This window comes from Falco cherrug, chromosome 2, assembly GCF_023634085.1.
Source record: "Falco cherrug isolate bFalChe1 chromosome 2, bFalChe1.pri, whole genome shotgun sequence".
Lineage (NCBI taxonomy): Eukaryota > Metazoa > Chordata > Aves > Falconiformes > Falconidae > Falco > Falco cherrug.
In genome coordinates this window covers 121179842-121204187 of record NC_073698.1, presented here as the reverse complement: position 1 = coordinate 121204187, position 24346 = coordinate 121179842, and the positions used below count along the sequence as shown (strand labels likewise).

General features: G+C 41.5%; 4 protein-coding genes across 11 annotated transcripts in view; 2 read left to right on the top strand and 2 right to left on the bottom strand.

The window, feature by feature from the left end:
- Positions 1-12986, bottom strand: part of SENP7 (SUMO specific peptidase 7) — a 44875-nt gene extending 31889 nt beyond the window's left edge. For 3 of the 7 annotated variants that reach the window (XM_055701283.1, XM_055701286.1, XM_055701290.1), the window contains exons 1-3: positions 12758-12986; positions 11650-11687; positions 6632-6726 (exon numbers count right to left, since the gene is read on the bottom strand). In XM_055701283.1, the coding sequence (XP_055557258.1) occupies positions 6632-6726; positions 11650-11676 (122 nt within the window). In that variant the 5' untranslated portion in view covers positions 11677-11687; positions 12758-12986. Of the gene's footprint in view, positions 1-4431; positions 4528-6631; positions 6727-9039; positions 9147-11649; positions 11688-12757 lie in introns of those variants that run through there. The other 4 variants (XM_055701284.1, XM_055701288.1, XM_055701289.1 and 1 more) reach the window with 4 other exon arrangements.
- LOC102058211 (putative protein FAM172B) lies at positions 12427-17608 on the top strand. The gene is given in 4 exon segments (XM_055702754.1): positions 12427-12892; positions 15688-15776; positions 15988-16504; positions 16507-17608. Coding segments are annotated over 4 exon segments (1578 nt in total). The 3' UTR covers positions 17013-17608.
- Positions 17609-18354: 746 nt separating this feature from the next.
- On the bottom strand, positions 18355-20177 carry TXNL4B (thioredoxin like 4B). The gene is made up of 4 exons (XM_055702211.1): positions 20106-20177; positions 19684-19864; positions 19170-19321; positions 18355-18720 (listed from the first exon to the last, which is right to left on the bottom strand). The coding sequence occupies exons 2-4, from the start codon at positions 19813-19815 to the stop codon at positions 18555-18557; spliced, it is 450 nt and encodes a 149-aa protein (XP_055558186.1). The 5' UTR covers positions 19816-19864; positions 20106-20177; the 3' UTR covers positions 18355-18554.
- TRMT10C (tRNA methyltransferase 10C, mitochondrial RNase P subunit) lies at positions 20015-23795 on the top strand. 2 transcript variants are annotated; one of them, XM_055702205.1, is made up of 3 exons: positions 20015-20217; positions 20645-20823; positions 22250-23795. In XM_055702205.1, exon 3 carries the CDS (start codon positions 22276-22278, stop codon positions 23521-23523), a length of 1248 nt encoding a protein of 415 aa, XP_055558180.1. In that variant the 5' UTR covers positions 20015-20217; positions 20645-20823; positions 22250-22275; the 3' UTR covers positions 23524-23795. The 2 variants fall into 2 exon arrangements, with proteins under 2 accessions (XP_055558180.1, XP_055558179.1); XM_055702204.1 differs by having other exon boundaries at positions 20015-20326.
- Positions 23796-24346: the final 551 nt, after the last annotated feature.

Below are 24346 nucleotides of genomic sequence, written 5' to 3'. Positions count from 1 at the left end.
ACATGCGGCATTCAGGTCAACGGCTGGTTACATGGTACCTAGCAGTAACCAAATATAGGTATGGCATAGAAACTGCTGAAGAACAGATATGCTTGAACCTAAAAAAAAAAAAAGATCTGGAACTGCCATGCTCATGAAACACTGAACTTGGGGAAGACTTTTCACATAATCCTTATATTTTGCTCTTTCAGTAGTTGATGCATGTTGAGTTTCTTGTCCCCGGTTACTTCCATGTTAACAAGACACATGACCCCTCATTGAACTTGAAAAGGCAGTAAGGCTCCTATGCCCGGCTTGGATAACCTGCATATAAGCCATGAATGCTGCTCAACCTTATGAGATCTCTGCATCACTGAATACCATGTGCATGCAGTAAGCCACATCCTCCCAGAGCTCCACTATGCATTCCCTAGACTGGTGGTCTCCAAACTTTTTCCCATGCACCCCATCAGTAAAAGTATCTTTGAACATGTATCTTTGACATATTTAATTACAATTTATACATACTAATGTACTAATATTAGTTACACTATAAAACACAAATTTAAAAAAGATGCAATGAAGATTAAACAAACATTTTATTCATTAATTGTACAAAAAACCATTTCCTTCCTGCACCCCAGTGGATTGTCTTGCACACACCGCACCTTGGAGACCGCTATCTAGACAGTGGATGATAAACCTAAATGGTTCCCATTCAAAGCTAAGTAACTTAAGCCCAAGTGAAGGCAGTTTTGTCCACTCTTTTGGCTTCTCTTAGTTTTTCCTTGGGAAATTTCTAAGTATTAAAGAGCTAACGCTTTGTCTCAAGAAAACAAAATGCTGAGGGATTAAAAAACAACAAAACAGCAACCGTAAATTAAGGCACTCTGACCAAGAATCAGGACAAAACTGAAAGCATTGTGTTAACAGATTGGTTCTAATTAGCTGTTGGAAAAACAATCCAGGGTTTCTGAAGTGAGACTGACTCTATGAAGGCAATGAGAAGTTATATGTACAAAGTCAGTCTCATTAGAAAACTAACTTCAACCACAGAAGTGCTCCAAAAGGTTTCGGACAGTCAGGAAAAGGCAGGTATACATTTGCTTTTATACCTAGACCTGTATATGCTGTATGACTACTAATACAAAGAACTGCTGTTTTTAACAATCTCTTACAGAGCCTGAGCATGTGCTTCGCACACTGTGGACCCAGAAAAGGTATGTTCTACACTCCAGGGATCCAGCAAGTGGAGTTTAATTGAAATATATGCTTTAACTACTGAAAAGCTTAGAAAGTACATACAGGTCATGAGGAACAGATTAGTAACATTAGTATCTCACATGGTGGAGCCCAACTGCAGCAGCCTAGTGAGCATATACCAAGCCTGCAATGTGTTCTCAATTTAGCGTAGGAAGCAAAGACCCATTTTCTACAGAAGTCCCCACTAAGTCAGAAGTTCTAGCTTTTTTCTGGACTTCTCCAATGTTTGGAGTTGATACATTAACCAGTTTAATACCTCAGAAGGGCTTACAGTGAGTGACCAGACTTACACATCACTTGTTTGTCCAACTGTAAGGTGTATTAGAAATAAAGAATATATAAGCAGTATCCACAGAAATAAAGAACATATACATTTAAGAAACTTGATAAAGTCAGAAACACAAGAACCTATTAGACTTAGGAAAATTTACTACTAAAGCAGTTAAGGGCAGTTTCAAGGTAAAAGTCACCAACTTATGCAAATTCATCTTATGAAAGTAGACATTTACCCTTGTGCTTTAATGTGCTCCTTAAAGATAAGGAAGGTCCAAACTTACAGGTCCAGTTACCAAAGAACTGTAGTGGAAAGACATTTCACTTTTTTGGGGGCCAGAATAGATGAAGCAATGAAAAAGTAATCTGGATACCTCCTCTCTTCCTCTAACGGGACTTGACATTACAAATCAAACCTTGAAGAATCTAAATAGCATTTTTTCCTCTCAGCAATATGAAGTTGTGAATCAGAAATTGTTTCTCCTTAAAAAAAATAAAGTGTTTGAAAATCATTACTGCAGAGCACCATGAGGCAACATGTTATTCTATATCAAACATTTCAGTTCTCCTGACTAGAATCATGCTGAGCCTAACAGTCTATTTCCCAGATCTAAATTCTTTCATTCAACCTTGTAGAAGTGCCAGATATTTTTTTCTTTCTATTTCTCAAGCACTCGATACCATAATGAAGCGTTACTAGATTTAGCCTGAACTTGACAAGGTGATTAGTCCAGTGGGAACATACATGGTCTCAGAGTCTTCATTTTGATTGTACAATGAGGACTTCTAACGGTAACAAAAAAAAAAAAAGATTCCAGCCGTCAGGGTCTTTAAGAGTATCATCACAACAGAGAAAGCCCACAGCAGCAGGAGGTAGTCAGAAGCAGAGTTTCCAGTGAAACTGGATTTCATTACCTAGAGTTTGCTGGCCATCTTGTAAACTCAGGCCAGACATCCTTTGCTCATATTCACATCAGGCTAGACCTTAACAGGCCCCAGCCCCTTTGTAATTTGGTTTACTGATTTTTATTAGTGCAAAATGTTTATTGTTTCCCAATCCCTTGATTTAAATTGGTTTTATACATTTAAAAAAAAATATTACTATTTAAAACACACGCGCATGCAACCAGCATTGCACTGGAAATCTGTGCAAAGGAGAGGAGCCTTCAATAAAAAGGAAGAAAACAGTATATATTTAGATATTCTTAAAGATGTCAGTGCCAGGCTAAGGCATCATTTCTTATGCGACACTAGTCTTTGATGGAAGACATTGACAGAGCAACTAGTTGTGACCTGATCTTCAGAGCTGTACAGTGGCATCAGAGCTTTTAATGGCTTTCCTTTCTAAAAAGAGGGATGGCATTTCTTAAAAAAATTATGTCATTAAGACTGGGCATAAAAGACACTCAGGAAAAATATCTACACTTCAGCCAGCCTGTACATCTGTAAACAACAGCTGGGACACAGATCTCCAAGTTACCTGTTAAACTGTCCAGAAAATAAAGCAAGTAATGCAAAAGACATTTCAAGAGATAGAAGTTAGTGTCAAGCAGGGAAAAAAAGCAAAATACACACTAAAAGCAAGTCCCACCAGCAGACTCAGAAAGTAATCTGCACAACAGTAAGACTGGAGGCATCTTGGTAATGGAAAACCAAAGATGATTATTTTTGCCTCTAAAGCAAGCACCTACCACACCCCCTCTTCTCTATCACCACAAAACAGAAAAAGTACAGAAGCAAAGGTAACAAAAACACATATGTAAGGACAGAACAGACAAAATCTATTTATTGTGAAAAATGCTTTTTGCTGCTCCTGGCAAGTCTCATATCACTTTTCACAAGCAAAAAAAGGATTATCTTACTTTATAAGGTACAGGACTAAATGCTATTAATTGTTGGCACCCCTTTGGGGAAAATGTTTGATTTTATTTCACCCAGTAATGAGAGCTGCTAGATCCAGTTCTTTTCTCAATGATCATATTTGTGTACACACCAGTGTTGTAACCACCGGCTCCAATTTGTTCAAATTTGTATTAGAAAGTGATGTAAAAAAAAGACCAAAAGGAGTCCATAGCCTCCAGGAGTAAATTATCATCAATTGTCTACACCACCATCTTCATGCCTACATTCTTCTACTAGTAAACCCAAGTTTTGGTAAATAAATATTTTGACAGTAGAATACCACATACCATGCACGGATCACCCTTGTCAGGTCCCATAACACCTGAACATCTGTCCTGGATTTACAGAATAAAGCCACCGGTTCAGCCTGGTCCTGAGCACTGCCAGGGATGGGGCACCCATAGCTGCTCCAGGCAGCCTGTTCCCATGACTCGCCACTCTCATAGTGAACAATTTGTTCTTAGTATCTAATCTAAATCTACCCTCTTTCAGTTTAAAACCATTCCCCCTTGTCCTATCGCTACCTGCCTCTGTAAAAAGTCCCTCCCCAGCCTTCTTGTTGGCCCCTTTAGGTACTTTAGGTCCCCCCAGAGCCTTCTCTTCTCCAGGCTGAACATCCCAACTCTCTCAGCCTGTCTCACAGGAGAGGTGCTCTAGCCCCTGATCATCTTTGTGGCCTCCTCTGGACTTGCTCCAACAGGTCCACATCCTTTTTATGCTGGGGAGCCCCAGAACTGAACACAGTACCCCAGATGGGGTCTCACGAGAGCAGCATAGAGGGGAAGAATCACTTCCCTCAACCTGCTGGCCACACTGCTTTGGATGCAGCCCAGGATACAGTTAGCTTTCTGGGCTGCCGGCACACATTGCCAGGCCATGTTGAGCTTCTTGTCCACCAACACCCGCAACTCCTTCTCCTCAGGGCTGCTGTATTTGTGCTCAGGAATGCCCTGACACAGGTGCAAGACCTTACACCTGGCCTTGTTGAACTTCATAAGGTTCACACGGACCCACCTCTCCAGCCTGTCAAGGTCCCTCTGGATGGTATCCCTTCCCTCTGGCATGTTGGCTGCACCACACAGCTTGGCATCAGCAGCAGACTTGCTGAGGTGCACTCAGTCCCACTGCCCATGTCGCCAACAGAGATGTTAAACAGCATCAGTCCCACTACTGACCCCTGAGGAATGCCACTCATCACTGGTCTCCACTTGGACATTGAGCCATTGACCACAACTCTGAGCATGACCATTCAGCCAATTCCTTATCCACCAATTAGTCCATCCCTCAGACCCATGTCTCTCCAGTTTAGATGCAAGGATGTTGTGCATTTTGGATGAAACATGCCTCCTAAAACATTTGGGATTAGCTGCTATCAATAAAGATGACTTTTTAAAACATCAGGAGCTAACAGGAGTTTGTCATTAAGACATTTCCTGCTTTTCAATGAAAATGAAAGATTCCTCATTGGGAAGGAGGAGCAGAGGAACTTTTGCATCAGAAAGATTCTCATCATGCCACTTCACTCTTCCGAGTTTTGTCAGTTCTCAGACTTTTTCTCAACACACACCACCTCTTTAGAAGCTGTGGGCTCTTTCTACTTATTATCCAAAGAGGTCAGCGTGTCGATTTTGACATTCTGAGAAACACTGGGTACCCAAATGGAATATTTAGAACAAGCTTTATTGCAGACAAGGGAATTAAGTTTTTTTACAGAAAATCAAGTTAGTCTCTAGACACTTGTATTTTCTGAGGACTTAAACGCACAGGTTTAATATCTGAATATTTACTGTCTCTTTACAGTCCAAATATTTTTTCATTAATATTCTGGCAAGAATTTTGGTAAAAATGATGGAACACTGACTAATGCTACTTGAAAGTCTCTTGCATATCAAAATTAACATACATAACAGATCCAAAGGTAGCTTGCTTCTGCTTTTTTTCCCCTCAATGTTGAAAGGTCAGTTCAAAGCTTACTAAAAGACCTTTAGAGAGTAGTATCAGGCATAAACCGTTTCACAGCACAATCAAAACTCAGGAAACTACAACCAAGATTGCTTTTAAATTCTGCTAGGTTGACCCTGTGAGCCACTCCCTCAGTTCAAGTTACCAAGAGAAGCATTTTGAGATTACTACATGTAAAATTGACAGCTATGCCTCTGAGGAAGTATGAAAAAATTTCACAATCTTATAAAAGTTCATCTCTTCTCTGCAACAGTTTGAAGCATTCTGAATATAAAGACCAGGCTATGCACAGGTCACAAAAATACCGAATTCAGCAGTGTCAAAATCACCTGCTGTCATTAAGCACTTATATTACCTGTGCACTTTGCTTTTAACAGCCTCTCCTGACAAGAAATCACTTATGGTCCAGTTCCAGTCACAAAATGGGACAGAGAATGTATACACTTATTCAGATTTGAATGATTTGTGGAATAATAATAGTTTCATTAAGATAAATATAATTCATTTCATCATGAAGTCATGTTTCCTAGCTGCCGTTAATGAATTTAATTCTGTATTTTCAATTTAATTTGTCAACTACAGCACTCAGAGCTTCAACATTTTCTCAGTTAAACAATTATCTATCTGAAAGCTTCACAGAAGACTATTTTAAATAATTTGCTATAATCTCAAAGAAACCAAGATCTTTGCTCTTGGCCACAGAGTATAAAGCAGCAGCACATCAGCAGTTTTATTTACTCACTAAGTCTTGACTGTAACACAGCGGTGGAAAATCTCTACTTTTTTTACTGCCCTCACCTAGTAATCATCATATTGTTAGATTTTTGTTGTTGTTATTAAGAGTTGATAAAGCCAGGGTAATGACTGTGGACTACAGAGCACAGTGACAAGCAAAAGATAAGCTGGGAAACTTTCTAAATATCTAAAATATCTAAGGCTAGAATGGTAATTTATACTTTGAGAGCAATGAACATTTCCAGGATACCAAGCAGATCAACAAGCAGTAATTCTTCTAGCAAATATTGCATTCCCTTTCCAATGTTGCAGTCTTGTGTTGTGTTAAAACAAAGGAAAAGTTACAGTTGCCACTGAATAACTGAAACATGATTCCTGAAGGTGGGCTACCCAACAGCTTGAAAACCATCTCTGCGTGACACAAATAATTACCTAGAGACCAGAAACACCCACCTTCAAGAAAGATTATGAAACTCCAAATACACAGAGAGGAACTAATCTAGAGATTACTTCTTACCCAGTTGATTCTTGATCATTAGAGCTGTGTCTGTGGCAGTCCTTTTGCCTTCTTCCCTTTGTGGAAGGCTCTCTGTTGTTGGCACTCGATTTCCACTGAAATAAAACATAAAAATGGCAGGTTCAAACAGACATAAATATGTCATAATGACTATTACACAAGAAAAAGGGAACAATGTCAGACACCAAAACAATGCAACCGATGAAATGAAGCAGATCCACAAAGAGTTTATACAACAATTTTGCAAAGAATGAATTTGATCTAAAGCACCCACATACCATCTGACCTTGAATGCAATGTTTTTTCTCCTAAAAAAATCTGACAATACAGAACAATTATTTCCCTATATAAAGGAAGACTATCTCGAACAGAGACTTAAATGTTAGGCATCTTTTACATAAAGTAGAGGTTATCTTGTGTATTTTTGATTAAGTCCATGCATTTAAGCAAACTGTATGCCACTATAAGATACAAAATTCTGAGAAGGAAAAGGAAATTGAAGGTTTGGTACTTGGGTGGCAAAATTGACAAGAGCAAGACTTCAGTTTTTCCAAAATTCTCTTACCTTACCAGAATGCACTCATAGTTTTAAATCAAATAAATGAAGCCCCACCAAAACATCGTTATTTCTGCAATTCCAGACACCTGTCTCCCTCTGCCATCACTTCCTCCTAATCTCTCCTCTTTTTTTTTTTTCTTTTAATGTTAGGGATGATAAACTAAACATGTTTGAAAATTATGCCAGTCAGGCTGAAAGCAGACAAACTTACATTCATTTCTGTTTAAGCATGAGGTGAAAGGGCATCTGGAAAATTCATGCCCATGCATATTTTACATACTGCAGTGAAGTCTGAAACATGCATCACCAATCAATCTTTTCCCTACCATAGAGGTTGACTCTAATGGAAAATGCCCTTGTTATTTACTCAGCCACTCTCACCTTCAAACATCATCTTGCTCATCCCACAGCACTGGTCCTCAAGCATGTTAGAGAACGATATGCCCAAATCACTGAAAGCTGCACAAAATTTCTCAAACAACATGGAGCCAACTCTGGCAACATTAAATAAACTACAACAGACCTCTGCATGGATAAACCAGTAATATTTCTTTTAATTACACTACCTCATGAGCAACCTTTAAAGTATAATATAAAGACTAGTCAGTGTTTAAAGCATACAAAATACATAGACACAGGTAGGAAAAACAAGAAATGGAAAGTTAGAGAATATACAGGAATTAACAAGGGGGAAAAAAAAAAAGAGATTTTTCAATTCTCCCCCCAGCCTCACCACTGTTTTTAGAGGCAGAGAGAAAGACAGGAAGAACTCCATGCAAGTGCTGTCTGGCTCTGCCCAAGAGACTGCTGCTTGTAACCACAAGAGACACTACTTACAACTTCAAAACATGACTGTAATTGGATGCTCTGCTCACTTAAAGTATTGACTGTATATAATGCAACCATACAGTGAGTTTGTGTTGCAGCACCCTCAAATGACCTGGCCTACCAAAAGACCTGGATCACATTATCACCATTACCTTAAGTCAAAAAATTCCTAAATTCCCTCACTAGGTTTTTATAACTCTGCTGTGGGGGAGCCTGTTTGTCCAGCCCCACAATTCTGAAAGCACCAAAACCAGCAACAAATTCAATGCTGAGCTAAAAAAGACAAGAGTAGCAAAGTATGCTTCCAAAACTTGGCATTTTAAAAATGCTTACTGAATTTGGAACAGATTTATAGAAGCAAATATTTACTTCTATACATGACTGAGATGATCAAGACAGTAATTTAGATATTATATCTAAATATATAAACAGATATATTTATATATATATTTATAAATATATAAAAATAGATAATAATCAAGATACATGCAATTTAAGTACTCTTACAGTCTTTTGGTTATAATACCAAAATCAGTTTTTTCTGTACTAATAATTCTGTTGGAAGTCATACAATACTTAAGACATTCCCTTAAAGTTTAAGCTCTTGGATACAAATAATGACTAAGTGAAAACTCAATGTAAAGACTATTTCCGTATCTTAACAAAAAGTTTGGTGACCTGACTATACACTGAAAAGGTCAGTACTCAGAAGACAATTAACTAATAAAAACAAATTGTATTTGTCTTTGAATTCATCAATTTCCAAGATAATTTCAAACTACACCTGAAGACCAACTCTGCTTTTTAAAGATTTAGGTGGCCACTACAGCATTAAGACTCCCATCTCTGTACACTTGCAGGCTGATTTCAGGCCTACACACATCTCTTTCCAAGACAATCTGGGTCAGATATTGGTCACAAGCCAGCATTCAGTAATGGAAAAATCTGGCCTCCAATACAGATCCAAAACCCCATATAACATTCTCCTATGCACTTTAAACCCCAAAGAACTTCTCTTTACCTCTTTTAAAGGGTAGTCCCAATGGTGGGAGCCTGGGAGCCTTGCCAAAGGGGACTGAACATGGACATCTCTGACTTGGTGTTTGCTTTCTTCTTTGGTATACGAAACTGAAAATAGACGGTTACATGCACAATAAAACTAAATTATCCACTGATGCTATCAGCTGACATGTACAAAGTTTTCTTAACTGTCAGGAAAAATAATAAAGTTGCAAGGGAAACACTGACCTGTGACTTTTAAATTAAACACTCTGATTGATGCTCAATCCTAAATCATGTCATACCACATGAGGAGCTAGTTTTAACACATGAACCGTCTGAAAAAAGCTCTTCCTATTAACTTTACAAGTTCAAGCATGTGCCCCAAAAGTGAGAACCAATCTACTAGCACATAGTTTTCTTAGTTCCCTCTGATTTGTTTACATTCTCTAAGCTGAGATGATTAAAGAGAAAAAAATAGCTGAATCTCACACCAGGTTTGCACTCAAAGAATTTCAGGATGAACAGCAATTATATCTTAGAATAGTACTACTACTTTAGTGTGATAATTTAGCATCAATACACTATAATCTACTCCAAATAATATCAGCTACTGTCGTTGCCAAATGTATAAAATTACAAAGCGGAACCAGTGTTTTGAAAGTAATGACCGAAAGGTAAAGCAGTTAGTAACTTGTAGAAATTTCCCAACTTAGAAAAACCATGTAGGAATTAACATTAATTCATTCAAATTCAAAACAAAAAAGGTCAAACTAAATTCCTACCATTACCAAGATGTTCATTAGGACAAGGAAAGAGGATGACATTTCCTATCAGTTAATTATACCAGTTGAATAATAATGAACTGAAAGAGTAGAAGTGCAAGCCTTGCCATTTCTCCAGGTATCCTGAGAAGCAGAACCTTACACTGCAAATGCAACTACATTACATGTATCAGAGAGGGAATGCAACATTTACATCTTCCAGACAACCCAGATATGTCTGCCAGGAAAAAGCTTTAGCTACTTCATATGATGGCCACCATCAAGTGTATTATGAATTTAATTTGCAAGCTGCCAGACGCCCTACCTTGTAACATGAAATTAGAAGCAAGGACTCCAGAGCAGCAATGTTAACTGCTTAATTATTAACACAGAAACTGCATTTATTAGCTTGGTAGATTGTCCTTCAAACAGACCATAACTGCAGCATACCATACCATGACACAATCCTTCAGTTCTTCATTTTGAATTGTGAGTGCTCTTATTCCTTCTCTACACTTCTTTGAAACAAGTATTTATTTTTTTAGTATTTAGACCTGAATTTCTATACAGTACCTCAAACTGCTTTTGCTGGTCAAACACTGTAATAACAAATACGCCTTTAATAACAGGTTCCTCAAATTATAAAGGATGTAAATGTTATGCACCAGCAACAACTTCCAATACAAGTAATGCACTTCATTCAATCAACATTTAAGGATTGAAAGTAGACATCTGCTTATTCAAGAAGGTCTCTCTCTGCGATTAGATTGTTTGATTTCTTACTTTTTTCTTTTTTCAAGAAATGGCCTACAAGCATGTTTTATCAGTCGGAACACATTCTTCTGACCTGCACCTTAATGGCCAAGTACAAATTTCTTAGTTCAGAACTCCTCCACCTGCAGCCTGACTGGTTGTTTCTGTTACGAGTTTCCTAAGAACACATGCTTATCTAAACTTTAAATGTGCATTTAAAGCTACAGAGGTTCAGATAACGTCTGTAATAACATAAGAGATGACACTAAGAACAGATAAGGTCAGACTCAGAAAACAGAAAGAGGTAGACAGAAAGGGATAAAAAGCACAAGGTACTTAATCAGCAGAATTTCCACTTCACTATAAAGTATCTTCCCTAATGTTTGTACTCATTAAGATACCGATTTGCAGTGCCCACAACTGACTTACAGAACAACCACAAAGTCAAGAGGTAACAACAGAGACCTGTATCTATGGTAAGTGCAATGTATGCAGCTGCCTCAACTTTTCCCTAACAGAAAGCCACTAACTCAACACATAAGTGCGCACGCACATGTAAGACTCCTCATCTAAACCAGCACCTGTAGGAGCAAGGGCCAGAGAAAGCATATAAACAAGGTGCTGGAAATAGCTTATTTCTAAAACATTAGACAGTCTGGACCTTACCTGATCAGACCAGCTGCTATCCCCATAACTTGTTTTTACCAGTGCTTCCATCGGTAGAAACTACTACTAATAGGGATAGTTCAGAAAAAATAAACACTAGCATAAGTAGTCTCTGAACACATCTCTGCAGAAAACTAAATATTATGCAGCTGCTCTACTTACTTCAGCATTACTCTTAATACTTCAGATGTTAGCTTAGGTCTTAAAATACCCCTGGAAACACGCTGTTTATATGCGATCAAATGTAAAGCCTATCATGTATTCATACATGTTCAACAGTAGACATTACTATTGATTGCCACCAGAATAAACTGTTTCTCAGGAAAAACTGCTCCAATAAAGCAAAAGCTGGACCACTTGAGGATGAATTTGGTTGTGCAAATACCTCAGAACACTCTAGGATACTCACAGCCTCAAAGTAAATTGATGCAAATTGCAGAAACACTTACACAACTTGAAGATATTCTTCCTTCCATGGTTTTCTCTACTGAAAAAGATAAAAAATAAGCTTAGCAATTTGTAGTTTATTTATTCAGAGAGAAGTAGGACCACAGCAGTAGGTACCAAGCAAGAAGAAAATCATTTTTGAACAGGCTAGCACAAATAAAACTCATTTATAGAATGGTTTGGGTTGGAAGGGGTCTTTAAAAGATCATCTAGTTCTAAGCCCTCTGCCACGAGAGGGGCACCTTCCACCACACCAGGCTGCTCCCAGCCCTGTCCAGCCTGGCCTTGAGCCCTGCCAGGGATGGGGCACCCACAGCTGCTCTGGGCAGCCTCTGCCAGCGCCATGCTGCCCTCATCATAAAACATTTCCTCCTTATGTCCAACCTAAGCTTACCCTCTTTATGTTTGAAACCAGCACCCCTTGTCCTGTTGCTACAGGCCTGGGTAAGCAGTCACTAGCAGCCCCAACACCAGAGACGCGTGCCTGGGGCAAGGCTCAGGGCTGTCAGCATGGGCAGGACTAGTAACAAAATTTTCACCAGAATTTATCCTTACTGAGGCATTTACTCTTAACTCCACCCCCCGGCAAGCACATAACCAACAACAAGCAATTCGGGCTTTGATTTTAAAGCGAAAAGGTATCACAGAAAGCATCTGTAACGCTGCAAGACCTCTAAGAACAACAAGAATTCAACAATTCTTGTTAACAGATAAACTCCTCCATCCGCGAAAGGACACCACTTCAGAGCTTCCAGCGTGCCCAGGGCTTGACTCTCTTTATGAATACCCTGTATGGCTGCAGCGTAAGCCCCTCGGACCTTGCAGCTCGGCCGCAGTCGCTCAAGGCGACCAGGAGGCACTTGCACCCAGCTCAGCGGCTTCCGGGCCCGCAGGCCCAGCGCCCCGGGGGCGCGGCACCCCCACGGCAGGCACAGGGCAAGCCAGCGTGCCGCCGGCACCGCCCGCTGCCAAGGGCCAACGCTGGCAAAGGGCGGCCGCCGGGCCGCTCTGAAGGAAGTGGGGGCCGCAGGAGCCCACCGCTGCCCAGCCCGGGAGGCCCCACGCCCCCTCACGAAGGGGGAGCCTCGCCGCCTCCCCACCCCCGCCTACCGGCTCCGCTCGCCCGGCGCGGGCGGCCCAGCCGCGACCAGCGGACACACCAACGGCGCAGGGTAGCCCCACCAGCCGGCTTTGCTTCCTCGGGCCTCCCTCGCCGGCGGCCGGGCGGTGCGGGCGACCCGCACGGTAGGCGTTCACCGCCCCGCTGTTGTTTACCCAGGCCCCGCAGCCGCCTGCGCAGCTTCTGCGGGCGCTTCCGGGCCCCGCCCCGCAACTGCTGCAAGCGCCGCCGCGCGCGCCCTCTGCCGCCCCGCTGAGGCGCTGCCCCCCGCCCACCTCCCCCTTACGCCCGCTCCCTCACAGCCTCTCCGGCTTTTGACTTTCCTGCGCCTACCCTGACGCGGAGCCCTGAAGGGGAAGAGTGCCCGTGACGGGGAGCGTTGCAGCGCCATAGGCGGGCCGCCGCACCCACCCCCCGCACCGGTAGACGTGTGAACGCAATAAAACATAAAGGCAGCACAGGCTAGCACGCGTGAGGGAGGCATGCTACAATTTGTGGGAGGCCTCGAGAAAAACTCGGGATTTGTAAAGAAGTAGCGCTCAACCCAGCCGATGTGGACTGGCATTGTGCCTCGCTAATCACTTCTCCCTCAGGCTTCAGCCCTTACCTCGGCCACAGCCTGGCCCCAGGTTCAGGTGTAAATTACAACCAGGAGGTGTTGATTTGTAACTTGGAACATCTGAAACCCTTTAGATGGCCCTAACTGTTAGCAGCTGATAGATTTTAAAGATAAGCCCCAGAATAAAGTCTGTAACAGTAAGGAAACCTGAATTACAATGGGTTTTGTTGGGTGGTTGTTCTGTTGTTTTTTTCACACAGAGGAATTGTCTACAGTCTTTTGAGTAAAAAAGATTTCCATCTATGACTATGACAGATTTTACAGGAGAGCATATGGTAATGTTGGCTGTAAATAGAATAGTGTTTTAAAATGGAAAATTTCATAAAGAGTAATAATTATACTGTAATAGTTCAGCACATGCTAACTGCTAACATGCTAACAAATGATAGCTGAATTTACAGCTGAAACATTTCATGATCCAAACAGAAAAGTGGGAGGAAGGGAAAGAGGGATTTTTTTCCCCCAACAGTAATTTTTGCAGTCAAAATAGCAATCGTAAAAACTACCAGAATAAACAACTGAATGCTGCATTTATATAGACAATGAAGTAGAAGCAGCAGCTAACACTGAGTGAGAATGCAGATTTGCCGAAAAGGAGTTATATCTATGTAACTGCTGCTTTTAAAATCTGTAAATGGCATTACTACAATAAAATCAGTCCTCTAGACTAGTAAGTATATGATTCTAAGGTGCTACTTAAGTGATAACCTACTATAAACTGCTTTAGAACTTTGCAGTTTGCACCTTGAAGGGAATTTTAGGAAGTCATACCTATGCCTGGTGTAGAACTGTTTTGTGGGTTTTTTATTCTGCCTCCTGAAATCTTCAGAAATGTTTCACAACGATCTTTAAAGTAGATATTCAAGTAAATGTTCAATATTACATACACAGGGTTTAATTTGGAATCACATAGCCTAGTTTTGTTTTGTTGCTAGTAGCTGAAGAGGAAAATAGCTCTTACTATAGAGCTAATAGCATTCTGTTCGTACTATGTTGGGAAACTACAGTCTCCAACCTTTTAGGGGTGAGGAGAGAAAGGGACTGAGAGAAGCACTGGACAGCATGCCACTCTGTGGGGAAACTGCATTTACCTATTCCTAATTGCTATGGAATGCTTTCTCTGAGCTTCATCTTTTTCCACACACGTCTTTCCTTAAACTGTGTCCATTGTCCTCCCGTTTCATTGCATGGGGATTACAGCGTGAATGTGGGTAGCTTCCTCCCTACTAAATATGATCTGTTTTGAGTGAATTGCCCATATTTCAGTAGTGTAGCAAACAGTGTCCTCCCATCTCCTCTGTGTCTGTCATGTCTTCCTGCAAAATGAAAAAAAATCATAGATGAACGTGTGCCCTTGCAACTTCTTTGTGCTGTTTCCATACCAAGAAACTGGTAAGACAGTAAATGGCTTTATATATCATAGAATCTGGGGGTATTTTTACCTTTTATATGTGTACTTATTACATGAGATTAAAAAAACAGAAGGTACCATTTTCTAACCTGCTCTGTATTGATTAGAAGACAAGAAAGATGACATCTCTGACCCAATGGAGATTGCTCAAAAGGAAAATGTATATGGTGTTGCTCTGTTCAAATTATTTGGACAGATTTGTTTTTTTTTTTAATTTGGAAGGGTAAGAAACAATTTTCAATATGCTAAGCAGCTTATTCAAGGAAGCTTGCATTCCATGAAGGAGTTGGGCTCCAGCTCAAGTCACTTACATGAAAATTTTCAGATTGCTTTCTGTCCTAGTAATTAGCTTTTCAGACGGTACAGTGAGTTTTACCATAGTCAGAATGGGATTTACTGTGTCCTAAATGCCTCTGTTAGTTCAGCATGAAAAATTTAAAGGTATATAGTAGCTTGCACTAATGTTTTTTTGCCAAATTTAACTTTGTATAAACCATTTGTCAAAAAAATTGCTGCCAAAAAGATTAAGATGATTAATTAGTTTTAAAAATACTGTAATTGTGGGAATGTAATGCTTGTAAATCTTTGCTGTTAGGACAAAAATCCTGTAAAAGTAGGATTCTGACCACACTAGAGGTTACCCCATGTCTACTATACTACAGCCAGTGACAGTCAGTAGTAGACTGAAGATTTATTAGGAAAACGGAAGATTATGATAAGTTTAATTTTCCATTTGCACGGAAACCACTTCCTGGTATAATTCTTACATGAGCTGATTATTCATACAAGTCCAAATAGTTGATTTGAAAAATTATCTTAGCTGAGACCTCAATCTAATCTGATGAAAACCTGCTGCATGGACTTTCTTTTCTCCTGTTCCTGGATTGCAGTGGCTAGCTTATTCCGTCATCCATTCCACACTTTCCCTGTGGCAAGTGCTTGCAAGGATGAACGAGTAACCGGAGAGATTGGTATTAATGTACTGCTCTTGGAATTTACCAACCAAGATCTGTGAAAGGCTGTATAAGCAGCTGGTTTACTACAGACCACCACAAGATGGTCTGTATCAATAAATATATTTATTTTATTTGTAACCACTTTTAAATCTGAATTCTGATAGAAAAGGTTTTCTTTATGTCATGTTCTGTGGAGGTCTATTACTACATTAACATGGTCTTATTAATTTGTAGTGGTTACAAATACAGCACGAACTAAGTTTGAGGAAACTAACAGAGGGCTCAGAGTATCAAGAGGAACTGAAGTACGACTTCAATGTAAAAGGGGAACTGAGGCATCTGGATACAAATTAGTCCTTTGTTTTCAATTATTGCAAGAGTGCGCATGAGCAGAATCATAAACGCTATCAAGTTTTGGGACATTTGATTACCCAATATGTTTATGAGCTCCTGGAAAGAGTCTGCATGCTGCAGAAAGTTTGCATTGCTACTGATGCTACAGAGGATGAACTAAGAAGTTTCTTCTTCATGAGCAAGAATGCACTAACAAGTTCCTCTAGCCTAATAGTCCTCCTTCAAGACCGTGGAGTTTTCCGTGCTGGACAGTGGGGGCAAAGGATAATTGTCAGTGAGGGCCTGAGGCATGGAACACAAATACCATTCATCAAAATGGCCCTTCAGAACCACAGGGAAGTGATATTACTGAATCCCAATGACAACCTCGCTGATTTGAAGACTGAAAAGGAAGAGAGGCTGAAGCACTGACTTCTACACAGTCCCTCTGGTGGATCCCCAAGAGGGGCAGCAGCAGCCCTGAGGAGCATACCATGTATGTATGGGATCATCTCATTTCAAAGAGCGCAGCCAAGAACGTGGCCCTCATTGCCCATGGCTATGGTGGCTTGGTGTTTGTTGATCTGCTGGTGCAGAGAAAACAGGAGGTAATGAATAAAGTGTGCTCTGTGGCATTCATCGGCTCCGTGCACCACATACAGCACCAGAGTAGGAGGGATCCACAAATAGAAGAGTGGATACGGAAACACTGCCATGAATGGGTGTCAAACAGTAAGCCTCTAGACAAACCTCTAGGTTCTCTCATCAAAGTGAATTGTCCTGTTGTGTCTGCTGGAACAAACAAGTATGGTTTAGCACCCTCCTGCTGCTTACATGCCATCTTTAAGTACCTGAAGAGCGAGCTGAAAGCCAAGATCACAACAGCCCTTAGGTTCACCTGTTGCAACCAGAAGCAGCACAAGTAAGGAGAGAGGCAATAAAAAAAGGTATACTGATTATTTTTTTTCTCAATAGTGGCCTTTTCCTTTCATAACTGCCTCTGCACCATTCAGTCATCTAAGGACCTTCATCTCACGGTGGAGCAACTTAGGAGTTCTAAGTTTGAAGCTAGATTGCTTTTGAGAAACACAGGAATGCAAGTTAAATATTAGAAGTGCATTGTGGAAAGCTTTAAGCCACAACCCTTTGGCTCTCTGTGAAATTTAAAAGTTGTGCAAAATAAAGATGTTAAGGTATAGCGGCTCTCGTCTGTTATCATTTTTTCAAAATAAACATTCTGCAGTTATGGCTCAATAATCAGACTAAACAGACTAAACTATCAGGAAAGCACTAACTTAAGTGCATAGCTTTCATTAAAAGGACAAATCCAGAATACAAAGAGCATGTAAAGGATCTATTTCCTCCTCACTATATACCATAAAGTGTATAAAAACTTTCAAGAGCTGTAATATCCACCTTCCTCCTTGAAACATCTACTGTTGAGTTGAACAATACTTCAGGGAACTACATACCACTACCCTCCCTCCAGTCAGAGACAGTATGCCCCATGATACAGCGAGCTAAAGTAATTTCTGTTTTGAAGCCAGCAGCCAGTGAGAGTACTGGCTATGAGCTGCTATAGAAATACAATACTCTAGCAACCTGCAACTACCAAACTGAAGCAAAAAAATGACATCACTGTTTTCTCTCAGTTGTTTAATTTTAGACAGAGGTGGGAAATAGAGACAGTTTTAACATGTCTGTACTCAAGTTTTGCAATATATACAAGCAGAAGGTCAAATCACCTTTAAAGCAAATGTAAACAAAACTATTTTTCTAAATTTTCACTTTATTCCTGTGGGAATTAAAACTGCTTAGTGGCTGCAAATGGGTTTTGAAGGATGACAAGACATTGTCCTATACCTTTAGTTCCTGTCTCAGACAGAACAATTGTTGAACAGTAATACAGGGCACCAGAGAAAAGTATGTCAACTTCTCTGTTGTGTTTATATCCATTTCAGACTTCAGCCATCTCTCATACTGTTCAAAAATGCTTCAGCCCTGTTATCCAGTAATGGGTGGAAGCATAAAATTCCATTGGAAAGGCACAGTCAGTTGAATGCTTTTAAGGGCAAGCATAGCTTTTCAAATAAATGCAGGTTTACTATTATTACATCTGAATGAAAATGGTACCAGGTAGACACCGAATAGACTATACAGTGCCTTAGTTCTCTTGAAGTTCCACTGGAGGTCATTGAGGAGGCATACAACCTGCTGTTTTGCAGGTGCTGGTCAGCATGCAACTCAAAGAATAGTCACTTGCATGAATTCTATGCATGAACATGTAGCTTTATTTATGAGAGAAGTATGAGGTGACAGCATGTCTGTCTTCAGAAGGAGACCAATATGATCCCTCAACACAAACGCTCAAATTGTCCCATGGTGTCAGAATCGGCTAAAAATTCTTGAAGAAAAAACAGATCTAGAACATGGGCCGTTTCTGTAACTCTTTATCTCAAGTCAACCCATTAAATTCCTTGGTAGAGAAGGTCATATTTCGGAACATTATTGGGATCAATAGGGCTTCTCACAATGAGCTTTCCACGCATTGCTCCACGGTAAATCACTTCAATCAGATCTATGAAGTCTTGCTTTGTTTTGAAGCTTCCTACAAATTTGGTATGATCTGGAGACCTAAACATAATCATAAGATAAAGGTAGAATTGTAATGTTGAAGTGTTCAAAGCAAAACCCCCTAAAGACAAGGAAAGATGCCTAGAGAAACATTAGGGGTTCTGATCTGGTCATTCTGAAAGAAGGAACTGCACTGCTAATGGCATAAGCAAGGCAGGAATACACTGTGATCTCCAAAGTCCAAAGCCATGCAGTATCCCATCTAAGACCTTAACCACACTATTTTTTGCAGAGTCAGGCCTGTTTCACAGCTGACATCTCCTTATTGCATCAGAGCGTATTTCAAAATGCATCTTAATTTCACATTCTTCTGGCTTCCCACAGTTCTCAATGCAGACTCTAGCAGCAACATACTAGTTTTCAAATGTTACATTCCCCAGACACAGTAACACAGAGCGAGCTGGTGATGCTTGAGGACAGAAAAAATAATGCCAGTTGGGATGACATACCCATAATCAACCTTCATGTGTTGTCCATTGAAGAAAAATACAGTAGATGGAATATAACTGATGTCAAAATACTGGGTGTACACTGGAACTTTGTTCACATCCACCAGGTAAATGACTGCCATTTTACTCAGGTCGTGAGCTGTCTTGGCAAGCTGAAAAGAGAAAGGTGGCTGACAAATCCATCGAGACACGAGAGGAAAAAGGGTAGCAAGCTTTATAAAGCCCATTTCTCTTATGTCTTATCAGTTTAAGCAGGACTAGAATATCGTTGTCTTATCTACTTCAAGAACTTTGCACACCCACTACAATAACATAAACATTTGCCTATTTTTCAAACTGTTTCATGAATATAGTATTATTTCTTTTTACATGTAATTGTCACCAATATTTTCATGAGACACCATATTAGCCAAAAGCAACACTGGACATTCTCTTGTACACAGCAGGTATACTGGTAGAGTTCATTACACAAAAAGGAGGAAAAGGCGATAAAAATGAAAAAATTTACTCTTACAATATCATCGAGCTGCAGACAAACAGCATCGTTATCTCTTCCAAACCGGAGAACCAAAACCTTCTCGGCCACACTTTTTATTGCCTGATCCACTTCCCGCTTGCAGGTCAGTTTGGGCAACAGGAAGCTCATCCCGGCGGCGCGCCCTCCACTCAGCCCTGCCTGGGCTGGGGGCACACACCTGCGGCACAAACAAATACAGCAAATGTACAATCCGTCAAAAATAAGAGAAACTTCTCCGTGCTACTGGAAACCGGAGAGGGCCACAGAGGAATCAGCGGTCACCCCCGGGCCTGCCAGGCCCCGGGCTGCAGCGCCTGCCTGAGCCTAAGCCTAAGCCGGAGCCCCAGCCCCCCCGGCGCAGCACGGCACGGCCCAGCGTCCTCCGGGCCCGCAGCCCCCGCCGCGTGGGGTCACCGCACCGGCAGGGCGGCGCAGCGGGCCGGAACCTTGGCGTGCGGCCGCGGGACCGGGGGGCGGCCGGGGAGGGCAGCGCCGGGCCCGCCCCGCGCCTGCGCAGGCCGCCGCGCTGAGGTGAGCCGGGCACGCGCGGGGTCGGTGCTGCCGCCCGGGGGCTTCCGCCCGCCCCCTCCCCTCCGCTGCCCTCCCTCCCCTATCGGCCGGCGGGCCGGAGCGCGGGCAGGTGCGGGCGCGGGGCCCTCTCCCGCCTAGTGTTCCCGCCGCAGGGCGGTCGCGGCGACGCCGGCCCCGGGTCTGAGGCGCCTTCCCGGCTGCCCGCCTGGGCCGCGGGGCCTCCTCCGGCGCGGGCCCCCCCTTCCGGCGCGGGCTGTGGGCTGTGGGCGTGCGGGACAGCGCGGGCCGCGGGCCACCGGGCCTTGCTGGGCAAAGCCAGGTGTGGCCTCGCTGCAACAGCCGCGAAGGCCGTTCTGTGCCAGCCGGCTCTTACGGGGAGGTCGTGCTTAAAAAAAAAAAAAGAAATCAATCAGAAAAATGTTTTCAGTCCCATAAATCCAGGCTCTTCAAAGAGGTCTACGGTAATTCTTGCAGCAGCGACACGGCAGCATGCGTGTTGGACGCACGGAAAAATAACCTGGCTTCTATCAAAGCTGCCAAGGAGTATTCAGACTACGTGAATCTGCCTTTCAACCATTGACTTAATTGGCGCCCACTTGGACTAACGTAAGTCAATTGAGGAGCTTGGTTTCTTCAAACTGGACGATGTACTTTTTTGGTTATTAGTTTTGCCAGTATGTTTATGACTTAAAATACAAAATTATGAACACCTCTATTGTAACACTTCACAGTTTTCTCTTCACACTATTAGGCAGTTGGGTTGGTTGCGTTCATTTTATCTTAATTTTCAGTTATTCAATCAAAAAAACCTCAATCATTTTATCTTAATAACAGTAGAAGATGAAAAGCCAGTCACCAGTTTGACCAGTGACAGTATTTTAAAACGTATGCTAGTTTATATGTTTTCTAATAGTACGCTTCTCTTTCCATGGCTCTTCACCTGGACAGCTGTGTGTGTGTGTGTGTATATATATAATTTTTAAAATAACAGAATTAGATTTCACTTGTTCTTCTGTGTATCAGTTTTCAGGTGGTAAGTTATTGGGGAGATGATTAATTTTGCTTTCGAAATTTGGAGGTAATTCTTATGTTTTGGCTAAATCAGGTTTTCGCAAACAATGTTTGCCAACATCAGCTTTGCAGGTGATTTAGCAAGAAGAATAAAGATCTTCTTTTCCTGTGCTAGTTGTTTGTGCTTCCATCTCTTCTTTCTAGAGGGTGTCTGGTGAATCAGGCATGGAAGCTTATTTGGGTGTGGAGATAAATAGCTTTTTTTTCCTTTCTCCACTTCCTGGTTAGCTGGTTATCTGTCCCTAAGATCAGGTCTCTGATTTGGCTCCTAGGGCAGCCGTGTGAATGAATGCCTGCCCTGCTGAGGGAGCCAGGAACAAGGGGCTCCCAAAACCTGAGAGTGCCTTCAATGGCAGTAGCACTGGCTTAGTAAAGCCGGAGTGTTGGTAGTTTCAGTAGTTCCGGTGACCTGCAACATGGAAACGCATAGAAGAGCAACAACTTTTAGTACCAAAGTTTGCAAATAGTTTTCCCAAAATATAATGGTAAAAGCAAAAGTGTGATCTTCTGTGATACGGAGTTTTTCCAGAAAATGTTACAAGATGAAGCATCTTGTCCATTTTCACAGGGTATGTCAATCAGGTAGGCACTCCTAGACATGTATAAAAACATCTTTGGTCTCCATGCAGCATTTCGCTTACTTTAGTTGTGAAGGTTCTTATTTTTTGTGTGATACAGATAATTTAAATAGATCTCAGACAATACTTAAAGGTTGTTCAACCACATTTTGAATTGCAGTAGGTATAGCTGTTTAAGCAGCGGAGCTAACCGTGTCTGTTCACATCAGTGCCACATACACTGTTTTTATTTAGAAAACAGTAGAAGAGTAATAGTGGAAGTAGGAGTTATTGGTCTGCAAGAAGCAAGTTACTGTCTGTCAGTGTTAGGAAGGATGAAAATCTGTGTATGGTTTCTTTATGATTTCTGACAATTTTTTTCTTGTTTTATTGGTGTTTTGCAGGTAAGTGAACAAGCACACATCTAAGTATGCAGTCCGTTAATATGGTTCTGAAAAAAATTGTAAGAAGTTCTGTCCTTCTGTTTGCTGCACAACATGGGACGAAAAAGAATTTGTTTCCACTCAGTAGAACTCTGAGTTTATCGCTTTGCCTGAAACAGGACAATTCATGCAATCCCTCAGAAAAACTAGATTTAGATGCGTGGAAGAAGGTAATGAAGTCGGGGTTGCAACAGGAAGTCAGTGAGATGGTCTCAGAGCATAAGGAACTTTCCAGCCTGGCTGCTGCACGTGAGATTTTGGAGATGTGGAGACTAGCTGGGAGATTAGTTCCAGAAAATATCAGTGAAGAACAGCTAAAAACCTTTATGGAATGTCCTTCCAAGTCAGCAAAAAAGAAGTATTTAAAGTTTTTGCATATGAAAGAGCTTTACAAGAAAAACGACAAAAGAAAGATGGATGAGAAAAGGGAAAGGAGGCTGGAAGCACAAGAGCAAGCTTCAGGAACTGCAGAGACCAAAAGGAATTCGTTCATGTGTTTCTGGGCCAGCTCTATGGACAGAGTATACAATTGGAGGGTTGCTCAGTCTATGATCTTTGGCCAACCTCTAATATTTGACATGTCTTACGAAAAAGATATGTCTGTACGCGAAGTCACAAATGCAGTGAGACAGATAGTACTAAGTGAAAGCTGCAATCGAAGATCTGTGGATCCATTCCACATCCATTTCTGTAACTTCAAAGATAACAGCCTCTATCAGAAGGAATTTGTCAAGCATTACAGAGAGGCGTGGGGCAAGTTGCTCATCACTGTGACAGACCAGTGCTACACAGAAGTCTTTCCAAAGGATAAGCTGATCTATCTGACTGCTGATTCTCCCAAAGTAATGAAAACATTTGATCATGATAAAATCTATATTGTCGGGTCAATGGTTGACAAGAGCATAAAACCAGGACTCTCTTTAGCACGGGCAAAGCGACTGGGGCTGGAGACTGCGGCACTTCCATTGGATAAGTACTTGCTTTGGAATACTGGTGCCAAAAATCTCACACTGGATCAAATGATGCATATTTTGCTAACCTTGAAAGATACGGGAGACTGGAAGAAGGCTCTGGAATTTGTTCCCAAAAGGAAGTATTGTGGCTTTGTAAGCAAGCCTGTACATGAACTGAAAAAAACCTTAAACCTGATAAACACACTTAAACTTGGAAAGAGACAGGAAGAAGTACAAAAGGAATTTGCCAAGAACTACTCTAAGAAGCTAATGCCAAAGTAGAAAGCTAATAGAAAGTAGATGGAAAGAAAGTAGGGAAGATAATGATTTTTAATGGGCACGCTGTGCCCTCAAATGCTGCAGTTTCTCGTGACTTCTGTAACAGCATTCAGCTCTTTAAATATGCCTTTGTTGGTTAAGTTTGAAAGAACTGTTGCTAGGGAGGTTGTTTGTTTTTTTTTTTTTAAATTACCTTAGTATTCCAGCTGTTTAAATTTATTCACTTGTTACTGAAATTATGTAAGAGAAATGAGATAATCTGTTCTAAAAAATAACTGTCCAAAGTGTACCAGTCTGTTCCGTTGAACCATGCTGGCACAAGGGTGACTGTGAATGGAAAGGCTGTTCTGCAGAGGATGCCTCAGTGCTCCGGGTTTGCAGTGGGTGGCGGCCATCCACAGCCATACCCTGGAAGGTTAGCTAAGGCCAGGTGAGACCTTTCCCTGTTGCTTCCTGAACCCTCTTTTGGTGCGTAGATAAACTGACTTTTGATAGCTGAACTAATAACACATTGGTTGAGATCTAGCATGAGTCTGGAGAGTTGCATAGTTTGTTCCTGGGTGTTCTGCCTGGCACAAATCAAGTCTCTATTTGGAAGGACTAAGCCAAATTTCTCGACCCTGCCAAAAGAACCCCCAGCCTTACGTACTTTTGTGTAAGGCTTTTATCCTTGAGTGGCTGTGTTTTCAGTCCATGTCATGTGGATTTCCCAAAGTGCTGGAACTTTTGAGATGATAAACGGTCCTGTTAGTAAATACCTACAGGAGCAGACCGCCTTTTAGCATTTCTCAGAGCTGAGAATGTTTGATTTGTCTGCAGTGAGTCA

Excerpts from the sequence above, each read along its gene's own strand:
- TXNL4B (XM_055702211.1), bottom strand. The coding sequence starts at position 19,815 with ATGAGCTTCCTGTTGCCCAAACTGACCTGCAAGCGGGAAGTGGATCAG. Across the intron at positions 19,322-19,683 it reads GTCTGCAGCTCGATGATATT|CTTGCCAAGACAGCTCACGA; the intron begins GTAAGAGTAAAT and ends TTCTCTTTTCAG. Across the intron at positions 18,721-19,169 it reads CACATGAAGGTTGATTATGG|GTCTCCAGATCATACCAAAT; the intron begins GTATGTCATCCC and ends GATTATGTTTAG.
- TRMT10C (XM_055702205.1), top strand. The coding sequence starts at position 22,276 with ATGCAGTCCGTTAATATGGTTCTGAAAAAAATTGTAAGAAGTTCTGTC.